General features: G+C 32.4%; 1 protein-coding gene across 3 annotated transcripts in view; it reads right to left on the bottom strand.

Annotated features, from left to right (window-relative positions):
- Window positions 1-19,308, bottom strand: part of Rfx7 (regulatory factor X7) — a 131,409-nt gene that overhangs the window by 77,203 nt on the left and 34,898 nt on the right. For 2 of the 3 annotated variants that reach the window (XM_058584828.1, XM_058584827.1), the window contains one exon: window positions 1,639-1,672. The exons of the other annotated variant lie outside the window; for it this stretch is intronic. In XM_058584828.1, coding sequence (XP_058440811.1) covers window positions 1,639-1,672 — 34 coding nt within the window. The remainder of the gene's footprint in view (window positions 1-1,638; window positions 1,673-19,308) is intronic. 3 annotated transcript variants of the gene reach the window in all.

Genomic DNA, 19,308 nt, shown 5'->3' on the forward strand with positions numbered 1-19,308 from the left:
CCTTAGAAAACTTGGAATGGAACTACCATTTGAACCAGCTATCCTCATTCCTCGGTCTACACTTAAAATCAGCATGTTATTGTAACGCAGCCCGATTCACAATAGCTAAACTGTGGAAGTAATCTAGATGCCCTTCCATAGATGAGTGGATAAAAAAACCAACTATGGTATATATACACAATGGAATATTACTCAGCATTAAAAGAGAATAAACTTATGGCATTTGCAGGTAAATGGATGGAGTTGGAGAACATCATGCTAAGCAAAGTAAGCCAATTCCAAAAAACTAAAGGCCAAATGTTCTCTCTGATAAATGGATGCTGATCCATTATGGGGAAGGCATGGGAAAAATGGAGGAGCTTTGATGGGGCAAAGGGGAGGGTGGGGTGGAGAGGGGACATGGAGGCAGGAAAGATGGTGGAATGAGATGGACACCATTACCCTAGGTATAGGATGACTGCACATATGGTGCGACACTACATCGTGTACAACCAGAGAAATGAAAAGTTGTGCTGCAATTGTCTACAATGAATCAAAATGCATTCTGCTGTCATATATACCTAATTAAAATAAATAAATTAATTAAAAAAATTATGGAGTAAAGTTATACATGATATATACATATACACACACACATATAACACGTTTATTTTAAATCTTACATGAAAATATAAACACTTCAAAGGTTTAAAATTCCTTTCTTATTTTATATTTTAAAATGTTATATTTTATAATTTTGATAATCTTTTGCCTCTATTTACTCAATGATGAGAAAAAATGATTTAAAAAGACAAAACAAAACACAAACAAGTCAAGTTGGCTTAAAAGGAAACCCAAACTAGGATAAGAAAAGTTCTGAAATCATAAACAAGGAAGAACAATAATTACACTGACACTTCGGGTAATCTAGCAGAGAGAGTCATTGAATATTCTAGAGCCTATGGTGCAGCCTGTCTGCAGAGATTTCATCAAAGAAGTCAGTATTATTCCAGTTGTCCCAATAGTTGCACGCTTCTTCCCTCACACATTTACATATTTAAGACAAGACCTAAGGAACTACAAACAAAATCTAAATTAAAATATTAATGTGATTTGAAGTCTAAAAACTGCAACCCAGAGATTAAAAGCTGTAATACAAAGTATATTACAGCAACAAAAATGAACGCAACACTAAAAGTTTTCTTTAAGCAAATTCTTATAGAGTTCTCTAGGTACAACCTAAATTTAAACTATCATTGTAGCTTAATTTCTAAAGGCTAGTAACTGAAACATGAAAAATATGCTATCATAACAAAACCCATCAAACATCTTAAAAACTTTAAATGAATTCTTACAGCATTATCAGAATAAAAATATTCACTTTAATTAAATGTTTGTTTAAGCAATATTTCAGTGAAGGCCAAAGATGATTCAAATGCATGCAATTACCTCAGCTTGTGATTTCAGTGTTGATGAGACAGGAAAATATCTAGGCAGCTTATAACCAATTTACCCACAGGGTTGTAATTAATCATCAAAATTTATTCACTAAAGTTGTGTTATATTTAGAATCAATATTTACTTAGGAATGGTATATTTTGCATAGTGTTTGTAAAAGACTTACTACAAAATAACTTTTAAGTTAGGTATTTCACTTACCAAAATGCAGTCCACTTTAGATTGTACAGTTTTGCTAAAAGAAAAATGAAAGTTAGGTTAGTAGAAATAAAAATTTTATTAAATACCTGAAATACTCTCAGATGTGGTAATTAGCTCTCCTTTTTATGAAAAAAAAAATATATAAGTGAATGTAAGTGAAACTCATTATCCTGAAATACTCTTTCACAAAGTACAACAAAAATCTATTTCCCACTCACTGTACTAAATTAAATTTTAAAGCACAATCAAAATATTTCTGTTTACTGTTCTACTCAACCTACTGTTGTTACACTAAAATAGATGTTTTGAATATAAAACTAAATGTTGTTCTTTTTTAAAGACAGGGTTTCCCTATGTTGCTTAGGCTGAATTAGAACTCTTGGACTCAAGTGATCCTCCCATCTCAGCTTCCCTGAGTGCTGGAACTACAGGTGTCTATCATCATACCCAGCTCACAATTAAGTTTCTAATGACATATAAGTGCAGATGTATTACTATGCTGAGAAACAGGACACAGAGTTTAAAATAAATTATGAATTTTACTGTCTGCCTTCTTTTCTGGACAATGATTTGTTTAGAACTTAAAAAGCCATAATGATGTAATATGCTATAGCTCTAAAGATCTGACATAAAATAATTCTTTTCCTCTTTTCCTTTCCTGTAGCACACACATACACAGATGCACATGTGCGCCCGCATACACACACATCTCTCTCTTTTCCATAACAGGAATACTTAGACATAAAAGCCATAATAAAAGATGAACTAATACAGTAATATTTGGAGGGTAGAAAATTATATTTAGAAACTAAATAATACAAATAAAGCCACTATACATCAGTTTAATTAAACTATAATACATAACACAAATGAAGGGAGTATAAATTAACTGTCATTTGGATTTTGTTACAATATCTATTAACATGCAAAAGCAAATGAATCATGCAAGATAAAATATCATTAAATAGATTATCTTCCATAAAAGGTCTAGAGCCAAACGAATGTAAAAAAAAAAATGGGTTGATCTGTCTTTGTATATACCTATACAGTTAAGCTATAGAGTAAAAATTAGTATTTTATATCTGATCTATTAATGCAATTAACATCAAAATCTGTACCCAGATCTCAAGTTTCATTTTTTTTGCAAACAACAAAGTATGATGAGATTAAGTTTAGTTGTATAATTCACAATGACTTAAAGGAGCAAGAAAAGTAAAGGAAACCTCTAAGTAAACAGGAATGAAATTCCCTTTCCACAATCCTACAAAAGATTTTAAGAGGTTTTAAAATCTCCTTTTATGATCACTGTACAGTTTTATCATTCATTGGCAACTAATGTGTGCTACCTCTTTTCAATAACTCTCACAATGTCCCTTAAGATCACAGAGTAATCTATGGATTAGGAATTGCTATTAAAAAGTAACATACCCAGAATCTAACCATCCCTCAACACCTTGGTCGAAATCAACACTGTTTCTTGTAATCACTATTTCTCTTATCCTGCTTTATTTTTAACTACTAGCATATTATATTTTCATAAATTTATTTATTTAATGGCTATCTTCCCTGGCTAGAATTTAAACTCCATGAGAGTAGGCTTTTTTTATTCACTGTTATATCATCTGGCACATGTTAGATATTCAACAAAATCTGCTGAATAAATAAGTGACAAAAAACACATTTAGTCCCCCCATATGAAGAAAACTGGAACTGGGGCCATTGAGAATGACTTTTTTGAGGTCCATCCATGTTCAACATAAAGTCCATCAATTTTAACCATTAATCACTGAAAAATATCCCACTGAATCCCAAGTTTTATAAAGAAAACAACATGAAACTGACCATGTGATTATTTTATAAACCATAATCTCAATATATCCCCATTTATCAGAAACTGACTATTCTGGAGATTATCTAAAAAGGATGAGTATGCCTATATTAACTTAATAAAATCTCTAGAAGGTATACGTAAAAGATAGTCTTTTAAATGATTTAATTAAAAAGTAAAATGGAAGTACTTCTGAGCCGGTTAAGAACCCTGGCAATCACTTAAGCTAGCCACTTATTTTTAATACATACTTAACACTGACCTATTAGAATGATACAGGTCAAGTTCAAGTTCCCTTGGTTCTTTTTTTTAGTTGTTGATAGACCTTTATTTTATTTATTTATATGTGGTGCTGAGAATTGAACCCAGTACCTCACACATCCAGGCAAGTGCAATAGCACTGAGCCACAGCCCCAGCCCTCTCCTGGTTCTCTGTCTAGTCACATACCACTCCCTACCTTCCAAAAGGCAACCATCATTAATCTTATGTATAACTTTTTCAACTGTTATTTCGAAATTTGGATTAAATACACAAATATCTATAAGTATATATTATTGTTCTGTGAAACATTAAAATGTTTATTAAGATGTCATTATATTGTGCAGATTCTACGATTGCTTTTTCACTCAACTTTTTGAGGTCCATCCATATTGACATAAAGTCCATCAATTTTAACCATCAATCACTGAAAAGTATCCCACTGACTTCCAAGTTTATTCATTTGTTAAAAGACAATTACAAAGTTTCTAGTTATTCTACAAATGATATTGAAATAAGTGTTTTGTATACGTCTCCTAATATAAACCCACAAAAATTTCTGTTACAAATCTAGAAGTCTATTTTCTGGGGCTTATGAATGCATCTTTTCAATTTATTATATATTACCAAATTCCTCTCCTAAGTACTTATATACATTTGTACTTCCATCAGCAGTATATGATAATTCCTTTTTTCTATTACCTTGTAGATATAGTCCATTAATATATGATACACATATATAATACATATTAAAAATTTGTAATTCAAAAGAATACAATTTTTTTAAAATTTATCATATTCTTCTCAACCAGTAGCAAAGTGTACTTTTTCATCTTTTGTTGGACATATAGGTTTTTCTTCTCCACAAATTGTTGGTTCCTATCCTTTGGCTGTTTTTAAGTGGAGTTGACTGTTATCCTTACATATCCTGGCTATTAATTTTGTTATACATATTTAACTTCTGTTAATGGTACCTTTTACTAAAATTCAAAAATTTGACTAAATTTTACCTATCATTTTTTTCCTTTATAATGTGGTTTTTTAGGAGGGTTTTATTTAAGAAATCCTATCTAGCTAAATTTACAAAGGTATTCTATGTGTTATCCTAAAAATAAGTTAGCTTTTAAAATTAGATATTTTCTCTAGTTGGGATTTGTTCTTGTATATGGTATGATGCAATATACATATTTTTCCTCTCTGGCAACCTGGTTGTTCCTTATTTTATTATGCCAAATTTCCAGAAATGCTTGAATCTGTTTTGGGCCTTTCTTTTCTGTTTTATTATTGGTCTACTTGTCTATCCCTAAGTAATGCCACATTTTAAATTATTAGGTTTAGTTATTTGATGACATAACTCTCCTTCCCCATCTTCAAGGGTCTTCATAATTCTTGGACCTTTACTTTTCTAAGTGAATTTTTCAGTCCTACAGTTTTTTAGTTGTAGTGATGCTGCAGTTTGAACTTGCAGGAGGGGTATACTGACAATCTGGATACATTTTCATCAGTCCTTAAAGTGTCTGACAATGTTCTCTGTAAACCTGTTCAAAAATTTTAGAAAGAATCCATGGCAGCTTATAGATGGTATTTTTGAATTGTATCTTTTTCCCCTACTACATATTCTAGTTGATTTCTGCTTATATGGAAAACTCCTGGTTTTCTAGGCTGACCTTTATCTCAATCAACCTTCCTGTACTCTTTTTAGTTCTAATAGAATGTAAATTCTCTTGTAGATAATAATTTCATTTATAAGTCATAATATTTTTCTTCCTTTCAATCTTTTTTTTGATTGTTATCAATGAATTTTTTGTTTTATTGATTTAATTTTTTTTAAATACATGACAATGGAATGCATTACACATATAGAGTATAATTTCATTTTTGTATTATGTTCATGCCAATTCATGCCTTTATACATGTACTTTAGTTTTTTTGCATTACAATTCTTATTATACATATATACCACAAATTTTCATATCTGTTTATATATAAAATATGTTGACACCCAATTCGAGTCTTCAAACATGTACTTTGGATAATGATGTCCATCACATTCCACCACCCTTGCTAATCCCCTGCCCCCTCCTTTTCCCTCCCAACCCTCTTCCCTATCTAGAATATATCTAATCCTCCCATGTTCTCCCTCCCTATCCCACTATGAGGCAGCCTCCTTACATCAAGAAAACATTCAGGATTTGTTTTTTGGGATTGGCTGATTTCACTTAGCATTATCTTCTCCAATGCCATCCATTTACCTGTAAATGCCATGATTTTATTCTCTTTTAATGCTGAGTAAAATTCCATTGTGTATATATACCACATTTTTTTTAATCCATTCATCCACTGAAGGGCATCTAGGTTGACTCCACAGTTTAGCTATTGTGAATTGTGCTGCTATAAATATTGATGTGGCTGTGTCCCTGTAAGTATGCTGTTTTTAAGTCATTGGGTATACTCCAAGGAGAGGAACAGCTGGGTCAAATGGTAGTTTCATTCCCAGATTTCCAAGGAATCTCCATACTGCTTTCCATATTGCCTTTTCAGTCTTTCTGTTTCTTTTATTCTCCTCTGTTTTCTAATTACGTTGGCTACAGTTTCCAGTATAATGATGAAGAGTAGGAGTGAGAGCAGTTATCCTTGTTTCATTTCTACACTGAAGTGTTTACTTATATACTCATTGTAATCAAGAACAATGCTGGTGACATTTTTTATGATTAATATAATTTATCATTTTTAGGGAGATAGTCAGGGCTTTTGCTCTTCTGTTCACTCACCATGAACATTCTTCAAAAGGGAGTTCTGCCTGGACTGTTCTCTAACTTCATATGCTCATGGTTCAAACATTTATCTCCTCAGAAACCATCCCTGACCGTTATCTTAAAAACAAAAACAACAAAAAACAGCTCTTGTCACCCTCTATCTCCTTTATGCTAATTTACTTATCTTTATTGTAATTATTGCCACTGGTATTTATGTCTATCGAAACTTCTCTACTAGCATATAAGCTTTATATTAGAGGCCAAGAAGTGTCCATGTATCTTTTTTAAAAACTATATTTTTGTTGACTCAGTTCTCTTTTTTTAATTATCACTTTTTATTATTTATTTTTATTTATGCTATTAAAGTTGAACACAAAACATGTATTTCCCATATTTTTTAAAAAAAAGTACACTAAAGAAGGATTGTAACTTTATTCCTATTCCTGAAAAGTTTCATCTTTTAAACTATACCCTATAAATTTTGTTGTTTAAGTTTTTGTAATTTAGGGCTTGATGTGTGTATATATATATGTACATTCTATTTTTAAATTTACTGATCCAATTGTCTTCTCATTTCATCTGGGGCATGTGTTTTCCATGATTTAAATTTCCTTTGAGACCCAGGTAATAGCCAATTTTTAAAAAAACTAATCCATGTATTCTTTAAATATATCCATACTTTCTACTTATTTTCTAGAAGTCCTTCTATATAGACATTCATTTAATCAAATGTAATAATTTTAATATTCAAATCTTTTATTGCCTATTTTTTCTGGTTTTTTTTTTTTGAAGGTGCTGAATCCCAATCTTGTGAAGTTAATCATATATACATTTCATTTTGGCAGGCTCACAGTACTTTGTGGTTACAAAACAGGAATCATTATTCAAAGAAACAAAATATTACGTAGCTACAATTAGATAAGAATGTATCTTGGCTTAGGCATAAGCAAGAATTTTTCCTTTCAGTTCGCGTTTTGCTTTGAGCTGCTTCTGCTTAGTTAGCTTTTAATAATAGTTAGAAATGTCCCAGACTATTGGCCTATACCTTGACTATTCTTTCTTGACTTACTGACTAGAATCGGCACCACGGTTATGGCAAGTGGGTAACTTGAAAAGAGAGGCTACTAATTTTAATCAAACAACAGTACGAGCACAAACCATTGTGCACAGGAACAAGAACAAGTTGCCCAGTACTAAGCACTAATCTGTCTTCTTGACATTAATTCTTCTTCTCTAGATTTTAATTTAATTTCTCAAAAACTTCCTTGACTGTTTTCCCTACAGGGGGTTTTTCATTAAACATTAACAATTTATGTTCTACAGCTGAATTATTGCATTTAGAACAAACAGATTTATTCTTTAGAAGTAGTTGCATTAATTGGGAAAGTCATGTTTTTTCCTTCATACTTAATGGTCATATGAGAAGTCGCACCTATACTTATTAAAGGAATACAAAAACAAACCAGCCCATTCCCAGAAACATACTGCGCTCCTCCAGAGGATGGACGCCTTGCGCCATCCACCTCAGTAGGGCCTTGCCATTGCCTGAGTCAGGGGAGGGGCGCAGCAAGTCAGAACTTAATCTAGGCATCGTGGTGCCTGCTTATAATCCCAGCAATATGGGAGGCTGAGGCAGGAGGATTACAAGTTCAAGACCAGCTTCTCAACATCAAAAATAAAAAGAAGGGCTGGGGTTGTGGCTCAGCTGTAGAGCACTCACCTAGCAAGTGTGGGGCCCTAGGTTCAATCTTCAGCACCACATAAAAATAAATCAATAAAGATATTGTGTCCAACCACAACTAAAAAATAAATATTAAAAAAAGGGAATGGGGATGTGGCTCAGTGGTGAAGTGCCCCTGAGTTCAATCTCCAGTACCAAGAAAGAAGGAAGGAAAGAAAAGAAAGAAAAGAAAGTCAAGTCAGTCAGGACCTAGTTGAGTTCAGAGTCTGATCAGAATTTGGTCCTTGACAAGGGCCTGGCATCAGGTAGGATCCCCACACTTTACTTCTTCCACAGGGTCAACAGAGGTCACAAGTACAGATCTAGTGTAGGGAAGTGATATGAACTCCTCTTTGATTGCTTATGTTTTCTCAAGGAAATACCAATGAACATCATGAGAAGATTTGGTACTGATGCTTGTGGGGATTACTGTAGATAAACAATAGAGATTATTTTAATAGGAATTTCATTAAATCTGTATAATACTTTTGATAGTATGGCCATTTTGTCAATGTTAATTCTGCCTATCCAAGAGCATGAGACATCTTTCTGTCTTCTAAGATCTTCTTCAATTTCTTTCTTTAGTGTTCTGTAGTTTTCATTGTAGAGGTCATTCACCTCTTTTGTTAGATTGATTCCCAAGTATTTTTTGAGGCTACTGTGAATAGGGTAGTTTTCCTAATTTCTCTTTCAGTGTATTCATCACTGTTGTATAGGAACACATTTGATTTATGGGTGTTGATTTTATATCCTGCTACTTTGCTGAATTCATTTATTAGTTCTAGAAGCTTTCCAGTTGAATTTTTTGATAGTCTATGTATATAATCATGTCATCAGCAAATAGTGATAGTTTGAGTTCTTCTTTTCCTATTCATATCCCCTTAATTTCTTTCTTCTCTCTAATTGCTCTGGCTAGGGTTTCAAAGACCATGTTGAATAGAAGTGGTGAAAGAGGGCATCCTTGTCTTGTTCCAGTTTTTAGAGGGAATGCTTCCAATTTTTCCCCATTTAGAATGATGTTGGCCTTGAATTTAGCATATATAGCTTTTACAATGTTGAGGTACATTCCTACTATCTCTAGTTTCTCTAGTGTTTTGAACACAAAGGTGTGCTATATTTTGTTAAATGCTTTTTCTGCATCTATTGAGAGGATCATATGATTCTTATTTTTAAATCTATTGATGTGATGAATTATGTTTAATGATTTCTGTATGTTGAGCCAACTTTGCATCCCTGGGATGAACCCCACTTGTTTTAACTAGAGTTTCTGAGATAAGTTAAATATTCAAATAACACTTTTCATTTTTAAATTTCTCTTTGTAATTACTGACACTTGCTTTATTAATTCCCATACTATACTGATGGATATATGTAAGACTATGATTTTTATATTTTCTTGGCACAGTGTTCCATTTATCATGACCTAGTATCTTTTTTCCTTAGTAATGCCATTTTCCCTTAAATTCTGTGTTGTCTCCAATTAATTTTGTTAAATAACCTTTCTTTTTGTGGTCTTCTGAGTATCTACTACTGATAAGAAGTTTGTGTCAGGGCTGGGGATGTGGCTCAAGTGGTAGCGCGTTCGCCTGGCATGTGTGCGGCCCAGGTTCGATCCTCAGCACCACATACAAACAAAGATGTTGTGTCCGCCGAAAACTAAAAAATGAATATTAAAATTCTCTCTCTCTCTTTAAAAAAAAAAAAAAGAAGTTGTGTCAGTCTCCTTTAAGACAGATCAATTTTTCCTGTGATTTATACTTTTTAAAATTTAATTATGAGTCCATTTTAAGTGAGAATTATTCTTCTCAAGTAATTCCTAAACATGTCTTGGGTTGGTGTCAGTTTTCTCTTGTGATGTGAAATATTTAAATTATTAATTTATTATCAGCAAGGATTATTTTTTCAGAGCAGTCATATATCCCTTGGCTCATGGAAACAGTTTCACATCTGCCTCTTTTTGAATCTAGGGATTTAACGGCTTCAGACCCAGTTTTACACTAATTTAATATTTACAGTGCTTGTACTATAAGGGGCTTATCAAATCGAAACTTCACAATCAAGTAATATAAGCACATGGTTCTGGATCTCATAATTTACCGTTCTCTGTGCTCTGGGCAACTATCAAGTTTACCTGAAACTCTTTGGGTCTATGGATTCCTCTTTTTAATCAAATTTCATGCACAAAAATCTCTCTTCAGGCTCTAAGCTTCACATAGTTGATAGGTTTCAACTATCTGTGAAGGTTCAGAGCCATGTGACCTATACTTTCCTACTAACATTAAGATATTAATCCCAACATTTAAGTTCTGTATCAAAACATGAAAACTACTACAAACCATTTAGGATTTAGTTCTTGCTTACCTTTTTTTTTAAAAAAAAATATATTTTTTTTCAGTTATGGATGGACACAATACCTTTATTTTATTTATTTATTTTTATGCAGTGCTGAGGATTGAAGCCAGTATCCTACACATGCAAGGCAAGCACTCCACCACTGAGCTACAACCCCAGCCTTTCTTAAGCAAACTCTCCCTAACCCTTTTTACTGGTACCTATGACTTTCTTGATTTTAAGCAAATATCTACCTACCTACTTACTCACATACATATATATATGAAACATTGTTGTGTATTTTGCTTTTGACATTTTATATTTAAATCTTGAGTGTGGGGTGAGAATCCTGTCACAACTGCTCAACTATACCATCTAGAAGACCTTTACTATATATATTAAAAGTACAATAAATAAGTATACAAAATATGTAGAGTTTATATGTATGTAGTTTTCTATTAATATTAATAGAACATATTTGGAAACTTCCTTCAAATTCCAACACTCTAACCAATAAATTCTTTCCTTTTTTCCATATTTTCTCCATTGTATATTCATGAACACGTCCAATTTTTACCTATGTATACTCAAAGTAGGGTATTATCTAATTTTTTTTTTTTACCAAAAGCATTTTCTACTGATAGTTTCAACTTTTTAAAATAATGTACTATAATATCCCATTTAGTGGATATTATAGTACATTATTTTCATAACTTCCTAAAATAATCTGAATACTGGACATTTTTATTATTTCAATTAAAATAATGCTTCAATGTTCTGTTTCAGCTAATGACAAGGTAACTTAGAGTAACCCTGCTACACATAAGTTATATACAGTGGACAAAATATTTTTTAAAAACCACTAAGGCAAAACAGTGACCAAAAGCAGGTAGAACCTGGAGAAAAGTCATCCTTTAAGGTACACTGAGATTCCATCTCACTCCAGTCAGAATGGCAAATATAAACAATACAAATAAAAATAAATATTGGCAAGAATGTGGGGAAAAAGGTACACTCATACATTGCTGGTGAGACTGCAAATTGGTGCAACCACTCTGGAAAGCAATATGGAGTTTCCTCAGAAAACTTGGAATGGACCCACCATTTGACCCAGCTATCCCACTCCTTGGTTTATACCCAAAGAACTTAAAATCAGCATACTACAGTGATGCAGCCACATTAATGTTTATAGTAACTAAATTTTCAATAGCTAAGCTATGGGAACCAACTTAGGTATCCTTCAACAGATGAATGAATAGAAAAAATGTGTTATATATACACAACGGAATACTATTCAATCATGAAGAAGAATAAAATTATGGCATTTGCAGGTAAATGGATGGAATTAGAGACTATCATGTTAAGTGAAATAAGCCAATCTTCCAAATGCAAAGGCCTAATGTTCTCTCTAATAAGAAGATGCTAACCCACAATAAAGAGAGGGAAGGGAAGACTAGAAGTACTTTGGATTAGACAAAGGGAAATGAAGGGAAGAAAGTGGAGATGGGAATATAAAAGACAGCAAAATGAATTGAACATGACTTTCCTATGTTTATATATTAATACATGACCAGTGTAATTCCACATCATGTACAACCACAAGAATGGGAAATTATACTTCATGTATGTATAATATGTCAAAATATATTCTACTGTCATGTATGACTAAAAAGAATTAAAAAATTTAAAAAGTATATTAAATGTAAATAAATTTGCATTAAGGGGCTGGGGATGTGGCTCAAGTGGTAGCGTGCTCGCCTGGCATGCGTGTGGCCTGGGTTCAATCCTCAGCACCACATACAAATAAAGATCTTGTGTCCACCGAAAACTAAAAAAATAAAAATAAAAAAATAAATTTGCATTAAAAACTCAAAATTAACAAATGGGAATATCTGTGTTGATCAATGAGGCAGAGGAATATATGTGGAATTAATTATCTTTTCACCATTATTCTCACTAGTTAAGATTAATGAAGTTTTTCAGAAGCTGAAAAATATGCACAAAACACATTTACTAATGAATAGTGAATCAATGATATACATTTGAGCTTGTACTTAAAAAAGGTAGATATCTGCCTTCTTAATATTCCATAATTTAAATGTTCATTTTAATTTCTGAATAAAACTATTAATGATTTTATATGCAAAAACTTGTCAGATAATGTAGATCGAGCATTAATATTTTTCTATTTTAAATATTCTCTAAATTGTTGACAATTTATTCTATTTGATATGCATAAAACTTAGTTTCACTGGTTTTGAAAAACAATTACTTCAGTGGTAGGGTGCTCACCTAGCACATGTGAGGCGCTGGGTTCAATCCTCAGCACCACATAAAAATAAATAAATAAAATAAAGGTAATGTGTCCAATTACAAAAAATATTAAAAGCAAAACAAAACAATTATTTCTGAGTTGGGGGTGTAGCTTAGTGGTAGAGGGCTTGCCTAGCATGTACAAATCACTCGGTTTGACTCCCTCCACCACCACTGTACTAACAAAAAATAAATAAATAAATACTTCTGTAAAAATCTTAAATAAATAGTATATATCTAATTGTATTTTGGTATTAGTTAAAAACAGTAACAAACTATTGGTATCATAATTTTGCTGTGGTATTATGACTTTTATGTTTTTGAAACATAATAACCATTCATTTTCTAAATCTTTCAGTTTAAGCTTTGCATATCAAGTCAGATCACCAGTATGTTGTAAAGTAAACCTGAATCCTATATCAATTGAGTAGGGAAAGAGAGGAAGAAACATCAGCAAGTAGAAAATTTAAGCACTGAAGATATAATTTTAGAAAGCATATTTTATTTTCTCCAAGTCAAACTGTTAAGTGGAGCTGGATAAAACTTTCTTACATAGTGTGGCTATACAAAAACAAATTTAGGAAGCATGTGTTTAAAAATTAACAACAACAACAACAACAACAAAAAACCCAAACATCCAAACAACCTTAACCTAAGTCTACTTTACCTCACAGAAATACTTTATAAAAATAACATGTAATAATTTCTTCATTTGAGGCTTAAACATGACATAATAAGTAAATTGACAGTCATGGGCCAAAAAATAGTTAGTATATAATATATTGTAGGTAACAGCAGCCCTGGAAAAACACTTAGATACCTTGCTTACTTGAGTCCCAGTTTTCCAATACCAAGTTTGGTCTCCATTCAAAAATTTAATACTATTTTTATATTTACTTGGAATCCCTGTCCGAAGTCAGACTCACAATTGCTGTATACTTACATCAACTATCTTCTGTATTAGAAACAGATATCTGTGAATATTGTTCAAGATTTCATCTAAGGAAAATCTGAGGTACGGGAGATATATATGCATCTATAAATTTTAAAAGTGTTTGTGTTCTATGCCTGCTAAGACAAATTAAACAAACCAGCTTCTGCTCCTATGAAATAATTAATTCTGTTAAAAATACACTGACTTCAGATTCCTTTTGCAGACTGTGACTCTGCTCAGAGTACATTACAGGAATATGTATTTACACTTGTCCCAATGAATGTGAAGTACAGTTGAAGATCCCTTATCCCTTATCTAAAATGCTTGGAATCAAAATGTGGATTTTAGAATTTTTCAGATTTTGGTGTGTGTGTGTGTATGTATGTGATCTCTCAGAGATGAGATCCAAGTTCAAATAACAAGATTCATTTATTTTTTAATACATACCTTCTACACATAGCCTAAAGGTAATTTTATACAATATTTAGTGTGCATGCATTTTGACTATGATCCAGCATTATCAGGTTGGATGTGAAATTTTCTACCTCTGGCATCACGGCAGTATTCAAAACATTTCAGACTTTGGATTTCGATACTATGGATGTTCAACCTGTATTTATTCTTTAGTTTGCTTATATAAGAACACAAATTGTTTTTAAATTCTTTTATAACTATAGTAATAGTACTAATTATATGAGAGTTGAAAGGTGTAGCCAGAAAAATATAAAGTACATAGAAAATAATTATTACACCATGCAGATATTTTAATTCATTTAGTTTATCTTAAAACTAATTGGGATCTGTGGGTAAGGATGTGGAGAAATATGGTAATTCTATGTTTATCTTTTTGAGGAAATATATATTTCAATGAGTAATGTCAATGTAAAATGGTAAAGGTTGAGAATCCCTAATCCAAAATGCTTAGGATCAGAATTATCACATTTTGGAGTTTTCCAGATTTTGGATTATTTGATAGAACTTGCTGGTTAAGTATCCCTCATATGAAAATCTGAAATCTGAAATTGAGCATAGATGATTTGTATTTTGGATATTTGAGATCAGAGATCCTTACCCTGTGTATTTTTCTGAAAAACAGTTTAGCATTTCCTCATAAAGGTAATGAGAATTACCATATAATTCCACAACTCTACTTTTAGGTATAAACACTCAAAGAAATATATAAACAAACTTGGATACAAATGTTTACAATAGCATGGTTAACCAAAAAGATGAAAACAATTTGCATCTCCATCAATAAACGAATGGATAAACAAAATGTGGTAAATCAGTACAATGGGATATTACTTACGATAAAAACGAATTGTGTAAAAATATATGCTACAACATGGATGATTACTGAAACTTTATATTAAAGAAGTAGACATAAAAGATCGCATTATATCCATTCATCTACTGAAGGGCATCTAGGTTGGTTCCACAATTTAGCTACTGTGAATTGTGCTGCTATACACATTGATGTGGCTATGTCCCTGTAGTATGCTGTTTTTAAGTCTTGTGGATATAGACTGAGGAGAGGGACAGCTGGGTCAAATGGTGGTTCCATTCTCAATTTTCCAAGGAATCTCCCTCCATACTGCTTTCCATGTTAGCTGCACCAATTTGCAGTTCCACCAACAGTGTATCAGTGTACCTTTTCCCCCACATCCTTGCCAACACTTACTGTGGTTTGTATTCATAATAGCTGCCATTCTGACTGGAGTGAGATGAAATATTAGAATAGTTTTGATTTGCATTTCTCTAATTGCTAGCAATGATGAACATTTTTTCATATATTTGTTGACTGACTGTATATCATCTTCTGAGAAGTGTTTGTTCAGTTCCTTGGCCCATTTTTTGATTGGGTTATTTGGTTTTTTGGTATTTAGCTTTTTGCTCTATATGTGTAATATGAATCGTAATGCATCTCGCTGTCATATATAAATTTTGAAAAATTAATAAAAAAGATCACATTAATGTATGTATATGAAGTATTCAGAATAGTTACATACAAAGACAGAAAGCAGAGTGACTGGTAGTTACCAGGGCATTGTGGGGATGGGGGAAAATGGGGAGTGACAGGTTTTATAACTAGATGGAGGTGATGTTTACACACTATAAATGTACTAAACGCCACGTAAGAGCATACCCTAAATGGTTAAATTTATGTTTAAATTATAGATTTTACCTCAATAAAAATAAATAATTAGAACTATAAGACTAAGAAAAACCTCATTTGGATACTTCTAGTACCTAATCAAGAAACAAAATCCAAAGTATCAATTCTGTTTTTAAATTCAAACTGCTTTTAAAATAATCATAGTTCATTGGTTCTTGTTCATTCTTATGAACCTTCAGGGGATCTGCAGTGGTATGTCACATAAGGATATTTTTGTCAACAACGGACTGCTTAAATGATGATGGTCCTATAAAATAACATCACCTACTGACATCATAGCAGCCTTTAGTTAAATATATTCTATGCTGTTTGTGTGACAAAACTAATGAAACATTCCTCAACATTTGTACTATACTTTGAAATGAAATTAACCTATAGACCAATGTTTCTCAATGTGGTACTGACATTATGAATGGCATCCCTCTTCATTTTATTGGCTTATCCTACTAATTGTAGGATGTTTATCATCACTGGATGGGACCCACTAAATGCCATCAGTAGCACTAAATCTGGGCCCACTAAATGCCCAGATAGTGACAACCACAGCTGCTCCCATATTTCCATTTGTTCCTAATTGAGAGCCATATCTCTAGACTGTAAAAAGCAAAATAATTTCACAAGTGCTGAGGCGTGCATAAAATTCCATAATATGTAAACTTAGTGATTAACAAATGAGTCACTTCAAAAGTTCTATTTAGGTATGGAAAGCAAACTTTGCTTTTGACATGGAATGCTTATTAAAGGTTTATTAATTTTACCATAAAGCCAATTTTGTGGTACTGAGCATAAAAAAATTTCTAACAAAAGAATAAACTTTATTGCCAAGTAAAGTACCTGGTACCCATTGCATAAATATAAATACTTTGCCTTTCATTTTTAATTAAGGACAAAAACTTTACAGATAAAACTGATTCTACCGTTCCTTCCTCAGCAGTGACCATTGTCTGGAAGTTATCATTCTCATGAATTTGTGTATTTTTATTACAAATGTTAAATATATCTATAAATACAATATTGCAATTTTGTTGATCATGGCCTCTTGATCAGTCAGCTGCTGGCAAAACAAGGTATACTGTTTTTAGAGTAAATTCTTTTTCATAAGCGGGGGATTAACTCTCTACTGACAAAAACGTATAGCAAATACATACTCCAGTAACATAGTTGTTTATTATCAAATATTGTGAACTGCATATAAATGTTGTGCTCTATACTAGTACATGACTAGAAGCACAGTAAGTGTGTTTATACCATTATCCTCACCAACATGTGAATAATGTATTGTGCTATCAAAACAGCCAATGACTATCTGAAAGTAAGAATTTTTCAGCTTCATTCTCTTTACAGGCTCACATGGTCCACTGTTGATTGAAACATCATTATGTGGCACTTGAACGTGTTTTTCTATATGAAAAATGATTCTGGTGTTGTGTTTAAAATTTTTTTTCCTTATCAGGTCACAAAGAGATTTACTTATTTACTTTAAAAATATTTTTATTAGTTTTGAAGAAATTTTTATTTTTATGGTCTTTATAAGGAAGAATTCTGCAACTACTAGTTATATGCTTTTAACTTAGATGCACCATTTTTATACTCCTCCAGAGGTTTTGGTAAAAAGACAATTTATATAAAGGCCATATTACAATAATAAGCATGTAATAGGTTCTTAATAAATGCTACATGACACTAGTCTAACCCTGACACTTCCAGTTATGGAAATTGAGGATTAAAAAAGTATAATGAGGGCTGGGGATATAGCTCAGTTGGTAGAGTGCTTGCCTCACATGCACAAGGCCCTGGGTTCAACCCTGGCGCGCGTGCGCGCGCGCACACACACACACACACACACACACAAAGGTATAATGAAGACAGGGGTTACTTTACTGACTTCTAGAACAGGAAAGAAGTTAAATGATTTATGTAAGTTCACACATTGATTTTTATTTGTCCCCATTATCCAGGAAGAATGCTAAAACATTGTTGAAGAAATTTTTATTTTATTCATTTATTTGTATGTGGTGCTGAGAATCGAACCCAGTGTGTCACATATGCTAGGCAAGCGCTCCACCACTAAGCCACAATCCCAGCTCCACAAAGAGATTTATTTTCTCCTAAAAGTCTGCTTTTTAAATTTAGGGGTTCAATTTTTCTGGATTCTGTGTGTAATATGACTCTCCTCACTCCATATAAATGACTATAGGTCCCAATGGGCCATCATTTCCCTTGTAGATAAAAACTTTTGTTTTGTTAATGTGTTTCATTAAGCCTAGCACTTTGATACACATTAGGCAACTCTAAATGTATATTCAAAAGAAGAAATGGAGAGAAGAGAGAGAAAGAGAGGCAAGGGGAAGATAAAATGTAGGAAAAATATCTAGATATTGCTCCTTGATACAAACCAAGTATCATAACATAAAAGTCAAAGGGTATTAAAATAGACTCTGGAATGCTAGAAGCAAAAATACTGCTTATGTGTAACTGGACACTGACTCTGCTCTTTCTCCTCCAAGATGAGAACATTCTGCTTATCTTAGTGCCAAATTAATTCAAAACACAAAAAAATTTTAAAAACCTGATATGTCAGTAAAACCATTTATTAATGTCTTTGTAGAATGTTCAGGGAAATCTAGGTATAGAAAGGCAATGACATATTGAAAACCTGATACAGCAATTCTAGCTGAACAATTCCTATAGGGAACGTGGTGGTAAACATCATAGGAAACCTAGAGATGGGAAAAATTGATTAAAGATATATTGTATTACTTCCATTCAGAATAGTCATTGGCTCCTATATTTAAAATTAAATAATGCAGGAACATACAACAAGTAGGTAACAGTGTCTTCCCAACAATTCCCAACCTGAAGTTCAAGTGTATGTGTGAGGGAAGGCATTAGAAAATAAAAAGAAGAATGAGGTCAAAGACATGCCTCAGTGGTCCTTAACAAAACAAAACAAATATAAAACTCTAATATTCCTAGATCGATATTATATCTAGTTCAGTACAGTCATGAAAGTAATTCTTAATACTTGATGAAAGTACACACCATTACTTGCCCAAATATCACATCATATCTAACTTCTAATTTTTAGAAATAGAGGAGAAGAGGAATATACTAAATAGCACCAAGGAGATGATATCAGCAAAATTCAGATGAAGGGTTGCTTAACAAATAAAAACTGTTAAGAAAAAAATTTTAAAGGGAATCTATAGATTAAGAGGTATTAAACAATGGTACTATAATATTATTGATTGAAACAAACTGTAACCTCTCCTCCCCAAATGAGATGCACCTAGATATCTGAGTATTGATTATGTTTGCTGCTATTAACAAACTACTCTTTTAGTGTCAATCAC

Source organism: Marmota monax, unplaced genomic scaffold (genome assembly GCF_021218885.2).
Source record: "Marmota monax isolate L192 unplaced genomic scaffold, Marmota_monax_Labrador192_F-V1.1 WCK01_AAM20220418_F8-fsc00001, whole genome shotgun sequence".
In the NCBI taxonomy this organism is placed as follows: Eukaryota; Metazoa; Chordata; class Mammalia; order Rodentia; family Sciuridae; genus Marmota; species Marmota monax.